General features: G+C 39.0%; 1 protein-coding gene across 2 annotated transcripts; it reads left to right on the top strand.

Annotated features, from left to right (window-relative positions):
• Positions 1-108: 108 nt before the first annotated feature.
• LOC127437771 (very-long-chain 3-oxoacyl-CoA reductase-A) lies at positions 109-18,959 on the top strand. Of its 2 annotated transcripts, XM_051692938.1 has the most exons (11): positions 109-403; positions 10,032-10,078; positions 11,581-11,656; positions 13,723-13,830; positions 14,934-14,998; positions 15,102-15,146; positions 15,484-15,518; positions 16,030-16,111; positions 16,265-16,330; positions 17,464-17,613; positions 17,752-18,959. In XM_051692938.1, the coding sequence occupies exons 1-11, from the start codon at positions 226-228 to the stop codon at positions 17,857-17,859; spliced, it is 960 nt and encodes a 319-aa protein (XP_051548898.1). In that variant the 5' UTR covers positions 109-225; the 3' UTR covers positions 17,860-18,959. The 2 variants fall into 2 exon arrangements, with proteins under 2 accessions (XP_051548898.1, XP_051548899.1); XM_051692939.1 differs by lacking the exon at positions 17,752-18,959 and having other exon boundaries at positions 16,948-17,606.
• Positions 18,960-21,163: the final 2,204 nt, after the last annotated feature.

The following is a 21,163-nucleotide window of genomic DNA, read 5'->3' on the forward strand; positions in this document are numbered from 1 at the left end:
GGCGGACAAGGGTTTCGACCAATCCACAATGGCCGTGGGTTTGAATGGGCGGCGATGGAGTAGGTGGGATGTGTGCAGTTAAATCTGGATAGACTAGTATGTTGGAGGAGTTGTAGGGGTGTGATGCCACAACCTGCTTATAAAGGGGCGCACAAGTTGAAGCTTTATAGCAGTGCATAACGCCTAATTTTCTAGGTCATTCACCACGCACAGCCAGCCGTAGACATGGAGTCGTTTAACGTGGTGGAGACGCTTCAGCCTGCCGAGAGAGCGTTCTTCTGGGTCGGTGCTCTTATCACGGCCTTGCTGGCGCTGTGGATGTTGTACAAGATTCTCACTGGATTTAGGATATGGGTGCTGGGAAACGGGGATCTAATCTCTCCCAAATTGGGAAAATGGGCAGGTAAGTTGAAAGACCTACAAGCTTGTGAAAGAAACGGGTGGCATAAATGTAGTACGTGTTTGAAGCCTTAAATTAAATAATGATGAACTTTGAGGATTTGGGGAAAGTATTATAATTGTCACTTTTGGCCGTGTTGCCGCATCAGATGCAATTTAACACCTCGCCTCATCATCGTTAAAAGAACAAATGTTTATACCTCTCAGCTGAATGTATAACTATTAAGGAAATATTAGATCACCAGACTAATTGAGGCATTAGAATTTTATGCGTATGGTCAATGGAGGCGACGTGTGTCTCCGGTTGACTGATTGCGCCATACATTCATATATTATGCGCACATACCAATGTACTCCGAGTCAGTCAGGTGTTGATACCTGATTTTTTTTTTTTTTTTTTTTTTTTTTTTTTTTTAAATGGCATTGCTTTTAACATATTAAGGATTTGACTAATTAGATTATATTTTAAGTTTGCATTTACAAATACTTCTTAAATCATTTCAAACCACAACCATTGTAAATGAGGCAGATATATCGATATATATATATATGAAAGACTATATATATATATATATATATATATATATATATATATATATATATATATATATATATATTCGTAATTCTAGTTTTTCCTGAATCTTATGTGCCTGGCCTAGCCTGACCCAATTATCCAGTTCCCGGCTGCGCTGTGCCAATGTGTGTCCCGACAAACGCGCTTTTCTAGATCGCTTTGACAGTTTCGTGGGTAAATTGCGTCTTAATCTCTCGGCTGATGTCTTTTTGGCCGGTGTTGTCGACTGTTGACCGCTTCATCCCCTCACTGGGGGCACAGAGCTTGGTTTTGGCAACATGACGCAGTTTAAAACGACAGTCTTAATTATAATGCGGGTCCATTCCACGTGCGGCATGTGAGGGGAGACTTGTGTGATGCTCAAATTCTAAAATGTCATGACGTTCAGCGCAACGATTGTCTCCTTAGCACAATCGGACTCTGAACACCGAAACTTCAGAACTCGTCTCACTGTAAAATATTTTTTGACTATGGCTTATCTTGCCATAGTCTTTCACTTGTTGGGGGATGATGCCCTGGCAGCAGGTGTATCAGCATTCAACGCCCCCAGCGGTCGGCTTGGTCATTGCACATCGAAGCGGTTTTAAGTTCGCAGTTCCTCTGAGTACAACGAGCTTTTGAAGATTTGTATTTTTTTTTTTTAATCTAAGATGTCTTTTAGCTTATGTTTTTATTCAAAGCTACTGATTACAGGGACAGATCCCTTAGAACAACCTGGGGTTCAGAGCCTTGCTCAAATACATTGTAGACCTTTTTCAGAGTTGCGCCATATTTAATTTGTGATGGGAATGAAAACGAGGCTGAGGGATAAACTGTGTCCCAAATGACACACTATACACTAACAAAATATACTATCCACTTAACCGTGTTGTGTATGAATTTTCAAAGTGTAGTATTGTCCCAAATGGAACAATTAATGGTTTGTTACGACACGGACGCATTCGCCGTTTAACATGGTAAAGCATTCAACATACATATGCAGTGTGATGTCTTCACAGAAGTTTCACTAGCTGCTACATTCTTCATTATTTACAACTGTTTTGTCGGACCAGCAAGGCAGCCAGGTAACTCCTCCCCTTCCACTATGTACGCGAGCTCTTGAGTGCACGAAGTGTTCAACACACACTCTGTTTTGACAGTTGAAAAAGTGCATCATCCGGGTACTTAAAGTACACTTCTTTTTGCTGCATTTTCAGTGTAAACATACTACTCTCACTACTTACACTGCAAAAGGACGTAGAATAGTGCAGAAGTGTGCCGTTTGGGACACACTTATAGACTTACATACTCGTGTGTGTCTGAAGTTGTCAACTAAACATTTTTTGGAAAACTTTTTTTCAAAGTTTCGTCAACCATACAGCTTATTGAAGAGACTGTGTTTTAAAAAAAAACTGGAACCCTAATAAGTTGACTCTACTCAACTGATTGAGCAAACTTGTTCCCTCAGTTGAATTTAATAATGGCATCTCCAAAACTTGTAACTAAGTTCACTTAACTTGGTGTTCATACAGAATTAACTTAACTAAGCTAGGATAACTATATGCAAGTAGACTCATCTCAGACTTGCTTTTTAAATGTTGTAGTTTCAACTTTAGGTAATTTAGGTAATACAATAAGACATCTTAAGTAATGAAGATTATAACTTATTTAAGGTCAGTCATAAAAAAATAAATTAAAAAAACGTATTTCTCCACAGAAGTGCATGTATACATGTACTTCAGTTGCACATGCACAAAGAGAACTGAGATGGTGTTAACAGGGTCCAACTTGACCAAAGGGGACACCAATCACCCAAATGGTGACATCACACAAAACAATTATTTGCAATAAAACAATATAAATAATGCTACAAAAGAGCTGAGACCTCTATGAATTCTTAACTATTAAATTGCCACCATATGTTCCCTTTCACCAAGGAAACAATTAAATAATACAAGCGTGAGGCATTACAGGTATTCCATATAGTCTCAATTTTGTTCTCAATAATTAAGAGTTATTAACACCTAAACTGTTAAATCTATGTATTTAAGAAAAATAAGTTCAAGGAATTTGGATATTTGAGTTATGAACCCAAAACTTGACATTTCCAGTAATGTTTAAGACCACTTTATTTATTTTCGGTAATGACAACATTGGTGTTTACATTGAGCTCCATAGTGTCCATTAATAGTGGTAATATACGTATCACACATTACAGGGTTCAAACCCACACCCATTTTAGTTATCGGCTGCTATGCCACACCACCCCATTTCAGAGTGACATTTTGAAACCTCTTAAAACATTTTCTTCGTACATTCTGTTAGTGTGATGTCAAATAACTGAGGTGATGAAAGCCACTCCTTGAAACTAGAAAAGCAGGGCACCAGTCAGACTCGTTTAGTTTTAGCGTAATTCCACCTCACAGTGCTTGCGCACAGGTAAGGTAGAGGTAAATTAGTGGGGGGGAGAAACTAGTCCCTCTTCCGGCCAATCCAGAGGCACAGGTCTTGTCAGGTTGAGCAACAGTCCATTTCCTAATCTCGAAACTCTTACACGTCAGGTAGCCTATGTGTATGGTTCCTTGACACATTCACACACAATCACTCCCCTCCCTCAGTACCTCATCATATAAGCGTTCACTCGCATGTTGAGGGTATTAAGTCTCTACGGAGATCACAAAACTATACATTTTCAAGGTGCAGCGTGCTGACTTTGCAGTACTTTGAAGGTGAGTCATATAGTGAGTCATACTTGGGAGTTATGAGGAAGTGGTGTGTTCCTCAGGCATTCCTCGACTGAGACGCTTACATTTTACGGGAGACCCCTGCTGTTAATTTTGGATACTGCACTACTTTGGTAACTGTTGAAAGCCAGTGTGGTTATGCTATTGTGCATGATCTGCTTGCAGCAGTAGGAGCAGTCTTTTTTTAGAACATTGTTATTAGTCAGGTGTGGCTTCTCTCTCATAACACCAATAAATTATACATTTCAGAGGTATCCTGTGCAGCTTTCTTTAAAAAGGATTCACAGATGCATTAAAAGACAATATAACTGTTAATGGCTTGCAGAATTATTTTTAATTTTTTTGGACAATAAGCATTTTCACAGGTTTGTTTAATCATTAAATGTGAATATGATGGTGTTCTTGGGAGCACAGAAACATATCATGTCACATTTCACTCCAAAATCGTGTGTGTGTGTGTGTGTGTGTGCTCCCACTATGAAAATAGCCATGGAAAGTGGCATGGTGTTAAATCACTAATAAATATTCTTTATTACTAATAAATACTATTTAAATGTCATTTATTGTTATGAAAATTGCATTTAATGAGAAGGGGGTGATTCATTGTTATAAATAATGTCACAATGCAAACTTAATGGCTGTAAAATAGGCTTTAATTTCTATAAGAAAAAATTTACAATCTTATTCCTTTATGGTTTTGGGGTGAAAGAAGACCCAGACATGTTCTTGACAGGTTTCCGAACATTCACCCTAATAGAACTGTTTTGTCTCATCCACATGTGTAACATGGATTACATCAGAATGCCCCTCTCTTTTACAGTGCACACCCATTACTGTATATGTATGGGTAGGTATGCTTGATTCATACTGCCAGGTTTAGTTTTCTTGGTAATTTTTTATTTAACTGGTGCAGTGAACTGTGTGCATGAGGTAGGTTGGCCTTCCCCTCAGCCGAGTAGTGATGCTGACCTAGCAGCCAGAATTAGAGCTTCATTGCCACCCACCCTTGTCCATCTCTTCTGTCCTCCAGTGGCTCACTTCATCCTTCCTTAGAACACTAAATGTGTTTGAGAATCACCCAGTTATGTATTAGAGCTGTAGTCATTCATAGGGATGGGGCGTTTGTCTCACACAAACTTGGTTTGACATGCAAATGGTGGGAGTTTTTGTTTCAGACCAGCTTCTGGCCAGCATTTCAAGGCACAGGTGAAGTTTAGTAGAATGCAGTGTTAGTTTTGTTATAGGAGTGCTTGTGTTCAAATTTTGTTTACTTGCCCATTGTGGATGCACAGGTTTGTGAATAGCAACATTAGCCCATTCATGCTTGGTAAAAGGGACAATGTGAATGAGATTTATTCCCTAGTGTATGTGAGTGAGTGAATGTGGAATGCGCAACTTGTGAATGTGTGAGCCCTTGTGCACCGTGAATGATGACAGTGTGACTGGCTCTTGAAGAGGCAGGGGTGGTGGGGTCTTCAAAGGGAACGCTGCCATTCATGTGACTAACACGCTTGTTGCCACGTGCAGAAACCAAGGATGCTGGGTAAAATTGCTACCCCTCATCTATTCTCAGCCCCCTCCTCTCTATCTAAGCCTATCTCCATCCTCCGTCTCTTGCTCATCCCCTCCGTCTCCATCACTATGAATCCCCCCACTTCCCTTCTGAATCTGTTTGTTCACCCTCTGTGAGCCCCCACCTTCCCTATTCTCTTCTGTCACGACTCTGCTCATTTATTTGTTTATTTCCATAAAAAGGAAATCTTCCATCTGGCGTTTAACATTACACTTTCAATTCGCATGCCATTCAGACCAGCTATTGTGTTGAATATAACATATGTTTATTTGGATCTCCTTGGCCTGAATTGTTTAATTCAATTTCAGAAACGTAAATGCAACATTTGCACCCATTTTAATTGTTTACTGTGCCAAGTCTGTTTTTAGCAGCTTACAATGCATATAATAATACTTATGTTCTTGTTAGAATGTGTCTTTTTCCAGTTAATTTTTTTTGCTATTGCAATTTATTCAGCTCCGAGAACTGAGAATTTATGTGAAAGGTCTGCAGTGTCCAAGAGGTGTTTATTTTATTGCCTTTTTGTACAGTATTTTTACCTTGGGCGTGAATCCAGTGGCAGGTTCAACTGCCTCTTGTTTTCCAGTCTCCCTCTGTTATCGCTGTGGCGTATCAAAATTTAACTAGTCTATATTTAGATGTTTTGAATTATTTCTGCCCTTTTCTGTTCTAATTCATTTTTTGCAAGAGGAAGATGGCTGCATAGAGAGCTATTGCTTTTTCCACTTGTTTGTTTGTTTTTTTGCAAGAAGCATGTGACTTTTTGCAGCTATTTCTGATTGCACCCTCTCACCCACACACCACCACCACCATTTTTTTTTTTTCTCAATCCACCTTCATCTGAGTATAGATTCTATTTTGGGTGCCGAACTGCTCTGCTGTGTAGTTTTCCTGCTGGCCATGTGACTGGCTTGTGCTATTTAAAGCATGATGCTGCTGCTTTGGGGGAAGTGGGCGGAGGTGTTAGCATTCTGCAGTCCTACTGAGCCAAGAACGGATCGGTTCATTCATGGAGGGGGAGAGAGATGGAGAGTGATGCATACAGTAAAAGCCGGTCTGAAGGTGCAGGCGAGGACTGCATCGCACCCGCATTTTAATTACTCTACACTGGCCTCAGATATTTTGGTTATTAATTCTGTAAAGCATAATTCCCTGTTCAATAAACGTCAGTCAGCTTTTTTTCCCTTGGCATACCCAGGGCTCCACAATGAGCTGTTGCTGGGGGCTGCAGAGAGGGAGCGTGCAAGAGAGAGAGGTTGAGCGGGCAGCATCTTGTTGGTATTCAAGTGCTGCGGCTGTTCCAGACGAGGCAGCTATTTTTACTCACCCAGCTGCTTTTTTTAGTGCAGGAATACTGAGTCTGAGCAGGGCAAGTGCGCCTGTGCAACTCCGTATTTCTGAATGTACTGTTCGTGAGTGTAACCAAGCACGACTGCTTGTGCCAGCTTGCTTAAAGAGGGGCGAGTAGATGCTCCTGGGTCTATTCATTCTTTTTTTTATTTTTTATTTAATTGAAGGTCTGACGCATTTAACCATTAGAAGTCTTCTTGCTGTTTCCAAAGGTCATTGTTGCAGCATCTAAACTGGTCTTTTTCATGCATCCATCTGACCCTCTTCTACATAAACACAGATTTTGTGTACAAATAAGCGTCTCTGGTCAAGCATCAGTGCTCCTTGTTCACGTTGCTGCTTACGTGCATCTTCGTGGTTTGTCACAGACGTATTGCTCACATGATGGGAATTATGTCCTGCTGGGAGCTGTGGGTGTTTCTGTGGGATAGACTTGGGTTTTGATGGGTGGCGGTCCATTTTATGATTTCTGTCTTGTGTATCCATCAAAATGTCACAGTTCTGGTAGAGTGGAAACAGTCCCTAGATATATAGGACTAGATTTTGATTGGTCATCATGGATTTTAGTGAAACTGATGCTCGTTTACCATTTTAAAATTATGTAGTAAAGGATGAGGTGCCAAAAGTGCTCGCCACCCTTTTATGTCTATAAATCAAGTCATTTTTATTTGTATAGCGCTTTTCACAACACACATCATTTCAATATCGATAATATCTATAAAGTCTTAGTCATCATGTGTAGTTTGATTAAATATGATTGTAAATTGTGTATAAAAATAAATAATTGTATTTAGAACCCCAGTGAGCAGGCCGAAGGCGACTGTAGCAAGGAACACAAAACTCCATAAGATGGAGAAAAATAACCTTGGGAGAAACCAGACTCACTGTGGGGGCCAGTTCCCCTCTGGCTAACATCATGAGTATAATGCCAATATTACTTATTTATGTGCAGTGCAAGACATGGTTTAAAATAATTAAACCAAGTAAGTGTTAAAGGCCAGTGTTTTGTAAGATTTTGTAAAAATATTTTGTAAGAACTGTAAGATTAATGCCTAATGTCTTTTGAAGTTCATCCTTGATTAACTGCAGAAGTTCACATAGATGCAACTGTCCTTTGTTAGTTGGCTGATGAAGGCTTTTGTTGGCAATTAATTGATTGTCTATGTATTCCATTTTAAGAGTGTAGTCCATCATTAGACCAAGGTGATGCAGGCAGAGATCAGTGAGGTGCATTGCAGTTCAACCTGGCCGGTAATTTCGGTGAGGTCTATCCTAAGTCCAAGGTTCAGGCAATGGCATATGAAGTATCCCATGTCTTCTGGTTGGAGTTGGTATAACTCACTCCCCCAGCCCTTCTTGCTGCTTGTTTGAAACTTTCTGGTGTATGTGCACACATGCACGATTGTCTTTTTAAGTGTGGAGTTCCCAAAATCATCTGACAACTTGCAAAATTGTAAGGTATGACTTGGCTTGTACGAAAGGTGCAACTTTTATTCCAATAGAGACCAACCAATCAACAAACAGAATTTTAAATTGATACAATAACTGTGTCAAATTTTAGCTAGCCTCCTATCATTCACTTTATTTTAGGAAGGGAAACATTTAGTTACTCGTTCCATATTTATTTATGCAATACAAATGTATATCTTTAACTTGTAATACACTTTCCTTGTCTTGATCCAAACTCCAATGTTGTCTTCAGTGGTACGATATTTTCCTATTAAAAACATGGTTAGGTTAGGGTAAAAAAAAAAACGTAAACCTTATTCGATGGTTCCTTTTCATTTATTTTTTCTAAGAGTATAAGTTTAACACTTTTGTACAAGCCAACTTGTTCTATTGCCACTCGTACTCACCACTCGTCATGAGACCAGATTGGTATTCCTGAAGGTTTGGGAAAATGAAGCACCTGCCTGATCTTTCATGGAAAGCAACCAATGTTAAACATCCTGTGCCATGACCTTATGGTCTCATTTCTTCTTAATGACGTTTGCCTAAAATGCTCCAGTATTACAGGAATGTTTCTTAGAACGACATCTTGGAGCACATGTCTGCAGAAAATGTACTATTCATTCTGATGGATCAAGTTGCGTCACCATTTATCAAATGAAGGAAGCGAACATGAACTTGGGTTATGATCTCTATGTTGTAATAAGTTTTAAACTATGGATTGCGGTGCTTTTGTCAAGATACAGAATGTCCAAACTTGTGTTCTCAACTCCTCTATCAATACCTGCATTCTCGCATGAAATTGTTCCTCCAAAGCCCCTCTTGCTATGTGTTTAAAGTGTTCTGGTATGTGTGCATGCATGCACAATTGTCTTGAGTTTGGAATTCCTCAATGTTTAGAAAAATGAAGTACCTGCCTAAACTTTTGTGGAATGAGGCCCATGTACAGCATATTGACCTCACAAGTCTTATTTTTTTGTGGGATTTGCTTTAAAGGCCCCAGTGTCACAAATGTTCCTTGGAGCGATGTCTCAGACCATGTATCTGCAGAACTGCCATCATTCTGACATTTGAGGAATTGCTTGATTTACGTTATATAGATATAACCATTTATCAAATGAAGGAAGTTAACATATACTTGGGTTCAGAGATCTTTGCTGTTCATTGAGGCTTTTTGATCCAGGAAGCGCTTCATTCTTAGGATGAGTTTGAAAGCGCTTGTGAATAACATCTGGCCTCTTTGTCCCTTCTCTTCAATCTCATACTCTCTCCCCACATCTGACTTTGCGCAGTCACCTATTCTTTTTCTTTTTCTTCACCCCTCCTGTGCTGTTGTGCTTTACAGACATCATAATCCCCCACAACCCTGATCTTACAAATGACCACTGCCCATGCCACACTTTGATCAGCCATCTCAAATTGTGTGTCTTTGTGCTAATAATGATTTGTGTGCATATACATTTTATAAAATTGGAGCATCTTGGGAGATTGAGATTGGCCGCTTATTGTTGGAGGCTTAAGTGTTTTTAACTCTTGTAGTTTCATCGGTTAAAATAACTCCAACTCTATATTCTCAGGGATGTTTGGGGTCAATATGAATAAAAAATGCTACACAAAAAAAGATCTTGGGAACATTACGCAATAAATTCTGACCACGTGTGTCCTGGTGGAATCTCCAGTTTAGCTTTGTCTCAAAAAAAAAAATGGGAGATTTATTTGACTGGCCTATTTAGTCTTAACACAGAAGCCAATGGCTGTTCAGCAACTTCATGGCCTTAAAACAGCAGTTTTGCAGGTGTGGAGATTTTTGTTCATACCTGTTTGCCTAGCTTACCTGTACCTTACTTTTAAGGGGTGTGTGTTGTGTGTTTTTTTTTTTTTTTTTTTGTATTTTTATATATTTTTTTTTTATTAGGAATTTGATGCCGCAAACACTGATCCTGTCTCTTTCTCCTTTTTGCAGTTGTGACTGGAGCCACGGATGGTATTGGGAAATCCTATGCGGAGGAGGTAAGGGTTTCTCTTCTTATTTATCTCTTCGCTCCACAGAAAGCACAGCGACTCATCACAAGACAGAGGTTTCACTCTGAGGCCAAGAAAAGGAGGGTGGCTAGAAGACTGCTGCTGGAAAAAGACCCATTACCTCACGTAATTTGTACAGTTAAAGGAATATTCCAGGTTCAATACAAGTTAAGCTTAATCGACAGCATATGTGGTATAAAATTGATTACCACAAAAATAATTTAGACTTGTCTTTCCTTTACTTAAAAAGAAAATAAAAATAAAACAAAAATCGAGGTTGCAGTGAGGCACTTTCAATGGAAGTGAATGTGGCCTTTTTTTTTTTTTTTTTTTTTGAGGGTCTACAGGCAAATCATATTAAGACAAAAAATTAAGAGACCACTCCAAATGTTTCTTAAATCCGTATCTCTACATGTATGGCAGTCATTCCATTCCAGTGTCTGTTGAATTCCTGCTTGAATTTTTGAGCCAGGAGTGGCATAAATCACCAGCAATGTGAAACACCTGTGGAACGCATGCAAAAACGCATGAAAGCTGTGATTGAAAATCAGGGTTATTCCACCAAATATTGATTTCTGAACTCTTCCTAAGCTAAAAAATTAGCATTGTGTTTATAAATGAATATGAACTTTGCATTATTCGAGGTCTGAAAACATGGCTCTTTTTTTATTTATTTATTTTTTTTGTTATTTTGACCAGTTGTCATTTTCTGCAAATAAATGCTCTAAATAACAATATTTTTATTTGGAATTTGGGAGAAATTTTGTCAGTTTACAGAATAAAACAAATCTTCATTTTTCTCAAACACATACCTATAAATGGTAAATCCAGAGAAAAAGAACATTTGGAGTGGTCTCTTAATTTTTTCCAGAGCTAGCTATATATATATATTCATTGTCTTGTGGCTATACTTTTAAAACCATGAGTATTTTAATGTTTATGTACTGGCACCATTCACTTCAATTGTAAGTGCCTCACTGTAACCCAGATTCTTTTTTTTTTTTTTTTTTTAAGTTAACGCCAAGTCACGTACTTAGATTTTTCGTAAATTAAAGTTGAAGTGTGTAATTTCGGCTCCACTAGCGTCACCAAATGGAATTGCAAAAATAAAGTCTGCTAACGAACAAGTTTCCTAAACACTCCCCCTGTCTTCCATTGGCCACACAAGCCCCATATACGCACCAATGGTTAATTCAATCTTGTTGCATCATGCTGGTTGGACAGCTCAAACAAAAAGGGCAACAGTGTTTACACTTCAACCTACAAATGGCTTACTTATAGTTTTTTCCATATTAAGCTGGGATAGTAGAAAGTACCTAACATTAAATAATTACAGACTTTTTAGACCGTATATATCCATAATAAATTTATGCACTAATTTTTTTTGGAAGTCTTCATGGGAATTGCTCCTACAGATGCTTGCATTTTTTCTCTGTTATGAAGTGATTCAAGGTTTTTTTAAAAAAAAAATTTTTATTATTATTATTCAGCTTGCTCGACAAGGGTTCTCCATGATGCTCATCAGCCGCTCCCAAGAGAAGCTTGACGATGTGGCGAAGTTTCTCGGTCAGTGTTCCGCTGTGTGTGTGTGTGTGTGTGTGTGTGTGTGTGTGTGTGTGTGTGTGTGTGTGTGTGTGTGTGTGTGTGTGTGTGTGTGTGTGTGTGTGTGTGTGTGTGTGTGTGTGTGTGTGTTCGCAACCCGCAGATGTCCTCTCTGTGAATGACAGACAGTCCTGCTGATGTTAATGAAACTGGGTATATTTTTAGCTCTGGCCCAAGAGGCAGGGTGGGGGGCCTGGTTCACTGACTGGGCAGAGAGCTGATGCAGCCTGGCAGGAGTGCACAGTCAAAGGTGCACGTTGAGCTCCAGGGGTCATTCACGAAACTTCTCAGAATAAGGCTGAAGCACCGTTTTGCCTTTTGCTATTCCAATAAGTGAGAAGTGTTTAAAGAGAGCCAATCCTAGAGCAAAGTTTTTTTGGCATTTAGATTTAGATGTAACTTTAAGGTCCTACAGTCGTTGGTCCATAGTGTGTGTCTCTGTGTGTTATTTGGACACCAACAACAATCATTTCATGTCCTAAGAATATCTTAACAATAATCAACACTTTTTGATTAGTTTGATGGTTAAAATCACTATATTATGATACATTTCACATCCTATGAATATCTTAAACTGAAGCTAGTAAATTGTACTAGAGGTTGTTTCAGTATTTGCGAACAAATCTTTATTTGTATTACCATGCAGCCTGACCAAACATGCAGCATTAACCCACTGAAGAAAGCAGTAATACGTCCTCACCAACCTGATCTCATGAGAATTCGTACATAAATTATGAGTTGGCTATTTCGTATGGTCTCGCACGATGTTGTTCACAAACTCGTCCGACTTCATCACGTGCAAATTCTCGGATGTCTAATGCGGAAGTAAGCGCGAGTTCCGCGCACAAGGCATTAAGGACATACTTATCAATATTATGCCCTTACCCAAACCCCTTATCTAAACTTAACCAATCAGTAAAGTGTGTAAACATGATAGGAAGCTATTGTGTGTGACAGAAGCAAGTAATTGTCGCGTATTAGATGGAAATTATGTCCAGCAACGTCATTGGCTGTAGTGAAAGTCATAGGAATTCAAATGAGTGTAGTCGCACGATATCATACGAATTAGCCAAATTTAGAAAAGTCGTACGAATCCTGAGGATGTCCTCAGTGTTCACTGAATAATAAAGTATCAAAGCCTTGACAGTTTCTTAACTCACCTGCTAACATTATCTCATGATTAGCTCCTCCTTAGTAACCAACTCAAAGATTAGCACACCTTGCCAGGAATCCGTTAAGCTTTTCTTGGAAACAATTGCTTTTTGTTGTCACATGCGCTTATCACAATCAGTTTTCCTGCAAAGCTTCTTAGCTATTGGATACAGACACGACACTCAATGTTGAACCTGAAGAGAGGCTAAAATATTTCCCAAGTCAGCCAGAATCATGGTCATGCCAGAAACCCACGGATAGGAGGGGGGTTTGGATAGTCATTTGCCAAATCTGGCTCTCCTAATTCATTTGCACTGACTGCCCTTCATGCAGGGGGTTAGTACCAAGAACAACATCCCCCTGTTTATACAGAACTCTGATGCACAAGAAAAAAGTATTTGATGCTTGTTTGTCTATTCAAAATGCCTCATTCTTATGAGACCTCTTTGAATAACCGCTCCTCGCTATGAGACCTGAGAGGAATTTTCCTCTCATAACTCACTGGAACAGTGTTTAGACAAATGAGCCTTTGGACAGTAAATTCGAATTGATACAGGAACCTTTTAACAAGCATAGGAGGGAAGGGAAGTGTAGGAAGTCCCGCCAAATGTCTTTTGTGTGTGCGTGTGCGCGCGCGTGTATGTATGTGGCGGCCCCTGCCGGCCAGAAGGCACCATGTCTTGGTGCATTCGGCAAAGTCCCAGCGAAGTTATTTTTAGAACATCAGCAGTAGCAGGGATGCCGAATCTTAGATAGTGTTCCCAAATGCCAATATTTGGTCTGCTGCTATTTTTTTTATAAATTTGCAATTAAGGATTTAAATTGATGGTTCAAGATGTTAACGCTAATGCCATTGATTTTAATGTCCCAATTTACAGAGAGCACGTACAAAGTGGAAACGAAGACCATTGCAGTGGACTATGGTCAGGTTGACATCTATCCTAAAATTGAAAAAGGTCTTTCTGGACTGGAAATTGGAGTGCTTGGTGAGTTTCTTCCACACATTTAGATTTACAAGCCCTTAAATCATTACTCACACACACACAAAAAGTGTACTCCCTCTCATGTTGTTCCAAAACCATATACTGACTGACTACTTCCTTTCATGGAATACAAAATTTAATTTTGGGCAGAAGGACAGCCTCATTCACTTTCATTGTGTGTACACAAAACAGCCACAACATTAAAACCACCTGCCTAATATTGTGTAGGTCCCCCTCGTGCCGCCAAAACAGTGCCAACCCCCCTAACCTGCTATTCTTCTCACCACAATTGTACAGAGCGGTTATCTGAGTTACCGTAGACTTTGTCAGTTTGAACCAGTCTGGCCATTCTCTGTTGACCTCTCTCAACAACAAGGCGTTTCCGTCCACAGAACTGCCGCTCACTGGATGTTTTTTGTTTTTGGCATCTGGCACCAACAATCATGCCACGGTCCAAATCACTGAGATCACATTTTTCCCCATTCTGATGGTTGATGAGAACATTAACTGAATTGATTTTATGCACTGCATGGATGATTGTTGTTGCCAGACATGCTGGTTTGAGTATTTCTGTAACTGCTGATCTCCTGGGATTTTTACACAAAAGTCCCTAGAATTTACTCTAGGGAAGAATATCATCTAAGAATGCTATTCTGAGATGCGGGTTGGCGCTGTTTTGGCAGCACGAGGGGACCTACACAATATTAGGCAGGTGGTTTTAATGTTGTGGCTGATCTATGTATATGATGTTTTTTTATTTATTTTTTTTTTAATATAATGAAAGTGAATGGCGACCAAGGCTTTCAATTTCAAACATTCTGTCTAACTTTTGCGTTCCTCAGAAAAAAAGAAAAGGAAAAAAAAAAAGATGTATGAAAGGGAACAAGAATTTTCTTTTTGGGTGAACTTTTCTTTGGTCTGGTCTTGTCAGAAGACTTGTGTGTTTTCTCCTAAAATCGTGATTTAGTTTCTATTTTATTTTTAGTGCTCGCATATCTTTTATGAGGATTTATCTCCCCCTAGTGGTGATTTGGAATGTGAACGTTCTCACTTTAAGCTTATTAACATCATAATTTTTTTTTTTTTTTGGCACTTGTTCCTAATAGTTAATAATGTGGGAATCTCCTATCCCTACCCTGAGTTCTTCCTGCACATCCCTGATCTGGACAACGTGAGTAACTATCTTTAAAACTTACTGGCTTAGTGTTAATAGCTATGCAGCTGTTTAGCAATATTCACTCATTCATTATTTGTTTTCCTTTCCTCTTTCACAGTTCATCAACACCATGATCAATGTCAACATCACCTCGGTGTGCCAAGTAAGTTATGACTTATTCACAAACAAAGAGCTTGGGGTGCTAAATTGTATAGAAATTAATAATTTAGATTTTTACATTTTCAAATGTTACATTTAAAAGTGCTGCAATGTGACTGCTTTGATCCACTCCTCCTCCTCCTGTTGTACCTGTTCACTTTCCCTGTTTTGCTGATCTCCACCAACGCTGCCTGTGCTCACTACCCACGCATTCTCTCTCTCTCTCTCTCTCTCTCTCTCTCTCTCTCTCTCTCTCTCTCTCTCTTTCAAGAATACAGTATATATTATTGTCTCAAGTCATTTTTGTGCCCTTGAGTCTATGACTTACTCCCTTTCATTAGATGACCCGTCTGGTGCTGCCCAGAATGGAGGCAAGGTAAGTCCTTGGATTTAATTATAACTTGCATATTTAGGTAAAACAATCAGTTAATGTGTCAGGAAATCCAAACACAAATTCTGTCATTAAGTGGAAATTCAATTTAGCTTTTAAAACGGGAGGTTTTTCCTCTTGTGCTGCTACCCTCCTGTTTCCCCACTCTTTGTGTGAAATTGAAAAGCAACACTTCCCCGATCTGATTGGCTGCTGCAAAGTCATGTGCAACTCTAGAGCCAATAACAGAGCTGGGCAAATTTTGTACAAATAGGTCCAACCCTCTGATCTCCCCAGCAATCTACTGCGGCTGCAGGGGTACTGCATGAGAAAGCTGGTGCCATGGCAACACACATGGCGACCATCATTAGAGGCATGTTAATGTGAAGTATAGTGTGACAGTCTCTTGTTGGATTCTCATTGCTGTTTTTTTCCTATCATGTTAAGGTTATGACAATGAAAGTCAATGTCAAATCAATTGAACAATAAAAATAAAAGTTTGCATTTTTCATTTCAGAGCTAAAGGTGTCATCCTCAACATCTCCTCTGCCAGTGGTATGTTCCCTCTTCCACTGCTGACCATCTACTCCTCCACCAAGGTGAGTACTTTCACCAAAGTCTCTACAGAAATATCAGTGGTCATATAATGTTTGTGTAAAAAATTTCTACTTAATGTAGAGAGAACTTGGTCATAAAGTAGATCTAAAGTTTTCTGAGATTAATTTTATTTGACACTTATCCTCTATCTACAGGCTTTTGTGGACTTTTTCTCACGTGGGCTTCAAGCAGAGTACAAGTGTAAAGGGATCATCATCCAGGTGAGACAATTAGTTTTTTTTTAACGACAACATGAAAGGTTATTGACAACCCAAATTTCCAAAGGAAATGTATGGAAGTCTGTTTCCGCCACTTCAAATAAAACTCAACACAAAATAAAATAGTTTCTCATTATTTTGAGATGTTATCAAAGTTATGAGATACTAAATCAAAATATTGAGATCCTATCTTAAAATAATGATTTCTGTGGTGGATTTTTTTTTATTTATATATTATTTATTTATTTATTTGTCTTTTGTGGAAAACAGGCTTCCATCGAAATGTGATCTTCAACAAGGAAAGATGTAGGATGAGATATAGGTTTTTTTTTTCATTCACCTTTAATTGGTTGGATCATGAAAAGTGGTCTATATGACAGGTGATTGGAGGGAAGTGGTTGGAAAATAAGAGGGCTTTGTGACATCAGCTGAAAAGTCATTGTAGAGGCGGAACAAGTTTATATGTTTTTGATGAAAAATTACAAGAACACACCTTTTTTGTCTTTCAAATTACATGTACTCATGAATGGTGCACAGTAAGACCATGAACGAATGAAGTGAGGTCAGTTTTGATTTCTTGAATTGCTTGATCTGAAGATTTCATTGTTTATATCTTGCAGATATACACTTACTGAGCACTTTATTAGGAACACTGTGGTCCTAATAAAGTGCCCGACATGGTCTTCTGCTGTTGTAGCCCATCTGCCTCAAGGTTTGACATGTTGTTACCATGGCCTTTCTGTCAGCTCAAACAAGACTGGCCATTCTCCGGTGACCTCTCATCAACAAGGCATTTCCATCTGCAGAACTGCCACTCACTGGATGTATTTGTTTTTGGCACCATTCTGAGTAAACTCTAGAGACTGATCAGCAGTTATAAAAATACTCAAACCAGCCTGTCTGACACCAACAAACATGCCACGGTCCAAATCACTGAGATCACATTTTTTTTCCTCATTCTGATGGTTGTTGTGAACATTAACTGAAGCTCCTGACCCATATCTGCATGGTTTTATGCATTGCACTGCTGCCACAAGATTGGCTGATTAGATAATTGCATGAATAAGTAGGTGTACAGGTCTTCCAAAGCCCCATACCTGCATCTTGACATCAAATGTCTTTTGTTCCTAACGTAGAGCGTGCTACCTTTCTTTGTGGCTACCAAGATGACAAAGATCAGGAAGCCAACTCTGGACAAGCCCACACCTGAACGCTATGTAGCTGCTGAACTGACCACTGTGGGACTGCAGGACCAGACCAATGGCTATTTCCCTCATGCAGTCATGGTAAGACCACAGCTCAACTTCAACCAGACATTTAATTTTTGTAAAGCAAGGCTTTAAACCCTTAGATGGACCTTCTAAGGGTAGATACCAAGTTATCCTCCAACCATGTTTTCACTCTTGATCTTTTGTGTTCTGCAGGGCTGGGTGATAACTGCCTTGGCCCCCATCAAGCTGGTCCTCTACTTGGGTCTGCGTTTGAACAAGGCCCAGCGCAGTGGCTACCTCAGAAGGAGAAAGCTGCGATAGTTTTGAGAACATTTTGTGACAGAGATTAAATGGAAATGAAATGTGACCGAATATTTTACAGAATGTATGTGCCGAGATTTGAGATTCAGAAATCATTCTGAATGTTGAGTCTTTGAAGTGCTTTGTCTTATAACACGTAATAGACTCTTGTTGTTGTTTGTATGTCTTATATTATTGGATGAATGTCTAGACTGACGTTCTACAGTGACACCTTGAGAATGAAGAGTTGCTGAAAATCATGACTTCTCTTGGCTTGCTGATTGCCTTGAATGGGGACGTATAACTTTCTGTATTGGGTGAAAAGTGTTGCAGGAGGACTTTGTTGCCACTGCTGTTGTAAGCAGATGTATATTTATGTGATGGTGGTGGCGTTTTATATTTGTTGAACTTTTGTTGTCATTCTTTTACCTGGGACTCTTTACTTGCCCTCTTGTTAACTTAACTGCCAATTACAATTCTGTAATCGTGCCTTTTTCCTTCCGAGTTATAAATGGGGGCTATCCTTTTATAATTAAGCATTTGGAACAAATCTATAGTGGCTATTTTTGAATCTTTCACTGTTGTACTGTATCAATATGAAACCAGAGGTCTGAATTAGAAGTTGTTGTAGTATTATTATTATATATAATTTTTTTTTGTCCATTTGGCCTTTTCAGGCTCAAAGTTTACCTGTCAGCCTTGGTTTATTTAAAACCTGTGTGCCTTTTTATACTGTAGGATTTGAAGTTGGTCATGGATCTTTGCTATCTGTTTGTATGGTAGACCTAAAGCACAACTATGCTTTCTGACATAACTTTACGATGTAGATTTATACCACTAATTGTCTTGGAATCATCCATGGACTTATTTGAAGAAAACCTCCATTTTAGATCTCTGTATGATTATTTTCGGAGCAATGCCAGTCAAGCTGAAACGTCCAGGTGGTTGAACCTCATTAGTCGCCTCTGAGAACATTCAAGTTTTAAACCATTCCAGACATATCGAAGAGTGGAACCCAATGTGCTGCTGAACTCATGCATGACAATCTGAAATACTTGTTAATAAAATGACTTTTTTCTGTAATGTCTTTTTTTTTTTTTTTTTTTTTAATAAATTATGACACCAAGTTTTTAGTGTCTCTTTTTTTTTCCATTTCAAATGTAAGATTATTATGTACGAGTTTGTTTGACTTTAATGAAACACTAGTTTTATAAGGCAATCATGCAGGACCAAAAATAGATTCAAATCAGTTCGAGAAAGTTGGCAGTTTGAACTTCACCTAGACTCATTATGCATACCAAACCTGTAAGCACATTTACAAAGCATCGTGCTCTAATAATACATATATTGGTAAAATGAAATAGAAAAATACTTTTAGAAATTAAACATGCAATAGCATTTGCATGGTAGTTAACCTGTGGCAGAGTGTGCAAAGGAAGTACACTCATTCAATTACTATTTAGTAGTACTATTAATAATATACAGCGCTACATTGAGAGACAACGTTCAGTTGTTATAAAATCCACTGTCTAAGAATATTTAATAAAACTGTGGCATTAATGCTAGGGATACAATGTTTTCTATTCCGGTCTGATTCCGATACCTGAACTCTCGGCATCGGCCGATCCCGATCCGATACCAGTGTTTTTTCTTAATGAGTTTAGAACATCTAGAATTCACTGTGTGGAACTGATTGGGAGTACTCTTTGTGTAAAGAAACAAAAACCTCTAATAATACATTATTTCATTATAAAATAGGAAAACAATACATAAGAGCATGTGCAAAACTTTAACTAGTCTGCAGGATGCAGCAGCAAAAATAACAGTAATTCCAGTGAAAGTCTTCAGTAGAAAAGAAGCCAGTTCTCTTTACACAACTTGAATCTGGACTTGTAAATGGTTTCAGATCTCTCTCGCTCTCTTGCTCTCTCTCTCTTATTTATTTCATTTTAGTTTTATTAGTATCAATTCACTTTTCAATCACAGTAATTTCTGGAACCCATTATTTATATACAGGTGCATCTCAATAAATTAGAATGTCGTGGAAAAGTTCATTTATTTCAGTAATTCAACTCAAATTGTGAAACTCGTGTATTAAATAAATTCAGTGCACACAGACTGAAGTAGTTTAAGTCTTTGGTTCTTTTAATTGTGATGATTTTGGCTCACATTTAACAAAAACCCACCAATTCACTATCTCAAAAAATTAGAATACATCATAAGACCAATAAAAAAAACATTTTTAGTGAATTGTTGGCCTTCTGGAAAGTATGTTCATTTACTGTATATGTACTCAATACTTGGTAGGGGCTCCTTTTGCTTTAATTACTGCCTCAATTTGGTGTGGCATGGAGGTGATCAGTTTGTGGCACTGCTGAGGTGGTATGGAAGCCCAGGTTTCTTTGACAGTGGCCTTCAGCTCATCTGCATTTTTTGGTCTCTTGTTTCTCATTTTCCTCTTGACAATACCCCATAGATTCTCTATGGGGTTCAGGTCTGGTGAGTTTGCTGGCCAGTCAAGCACACCAACACCATGGTCATTTAACCAACTTTTGGTGCTTTTGGCAGTGTGGGCAGGTGCCAAATCCTGCTGGAAAATGAAATCAGCATTTTTAAAAAGCTGGTCAGCAGAAGGAAGCATGAAGTGCTCCAAAATTTCTTGGTAAACGGGTGCAGTGACTTTGGTTTTCAAAAAACACAATGGACCAACACCAGCAGATGACATTGTACCCCAAATCATCACAGACTGTGGAAACTTAACACTGGACTTCAAGCAACTTGGGCTATGAGCTTCTCCAACCTTCCTCCAGACTCTAGGACCTTGGTTTCCAAATGAAATACAAAACTTGCCCTCATCTGAAAAGAGGACTTTGGACCACTGGGCAACAGTCCAGTTCTTCTTCTGCTTAGCCCAGGTGAGACGCCTCTGACGTTGTCTGTGGTTCAGGAGTGGCTTAACAAGAGGAATACGACAACTGTAGCCAAATTCCTTGACATGTCTGTGTGTGGTGGCTCTTGATGCCTTGACCCCAGCCTCAGTCCATTCCTTGTGAAGTTCACCCAAATTCTTGAATCGATTTTGCTTGACAATCATAAGGCTGCGGTTCTCTCAGTTGGTTGTGCATCTTTTTCTTCCACACTTTTTCCTTCCACTCAACTTTCTGTTAACATGCTTGGATACAGCACTCTGTGAACAGCCAGCTTCTTTGGCAATGAATGTTTGTGGCTTACCCTCCTTGTGAAGGGTGTCAATGATTGTCTTCTGGACAACTGTCAGATCAGCAGTCTTCCCCATGATTGTGTAGCGTAGTGAACCAAACTGAGA

The sequence above is a fragment of the Myxocyprinus asiaticus genome, chromosome 48, assembly GCF_019703515.2.
Source record: "Myxocyprinus asiaticus isolate MX2 ecotype Aquarium Trade chromosome 48, UBuf_Myxa_2, whole genome shotgun sequence".
Taxonomy (NCBI): Eukaryota; Metazoa; Chordata; class Actinopteri; order Cypriniformes; family Catostomidae; genus Myxocyprinus; species Myxocyprinus asiaticus.

Coding starts and splice junctions, on each gene's coding strand:
- LOC127437771 (XM_051692938.1), top strand. CDS start 226: ATGGAGTCGTTTAACGTGGTGGAGACGCTTCAGCCTGCCGAGAGAGCG. Junction 404..10,031: donor CAAATTGGGAAAATGGGCAG/GTAAGTTGAAAG, acceptor TCCTTTTTGCAG/TTGTGACTGGAGCCACGGAT. Junction 15,519..16,029: donor CTGCCCAGAATGGAGGCAAG/GTAAGTCCTTGG, acceptor TTTTCATTTCAG/AGCTAAAGGTGTCATCCTCA.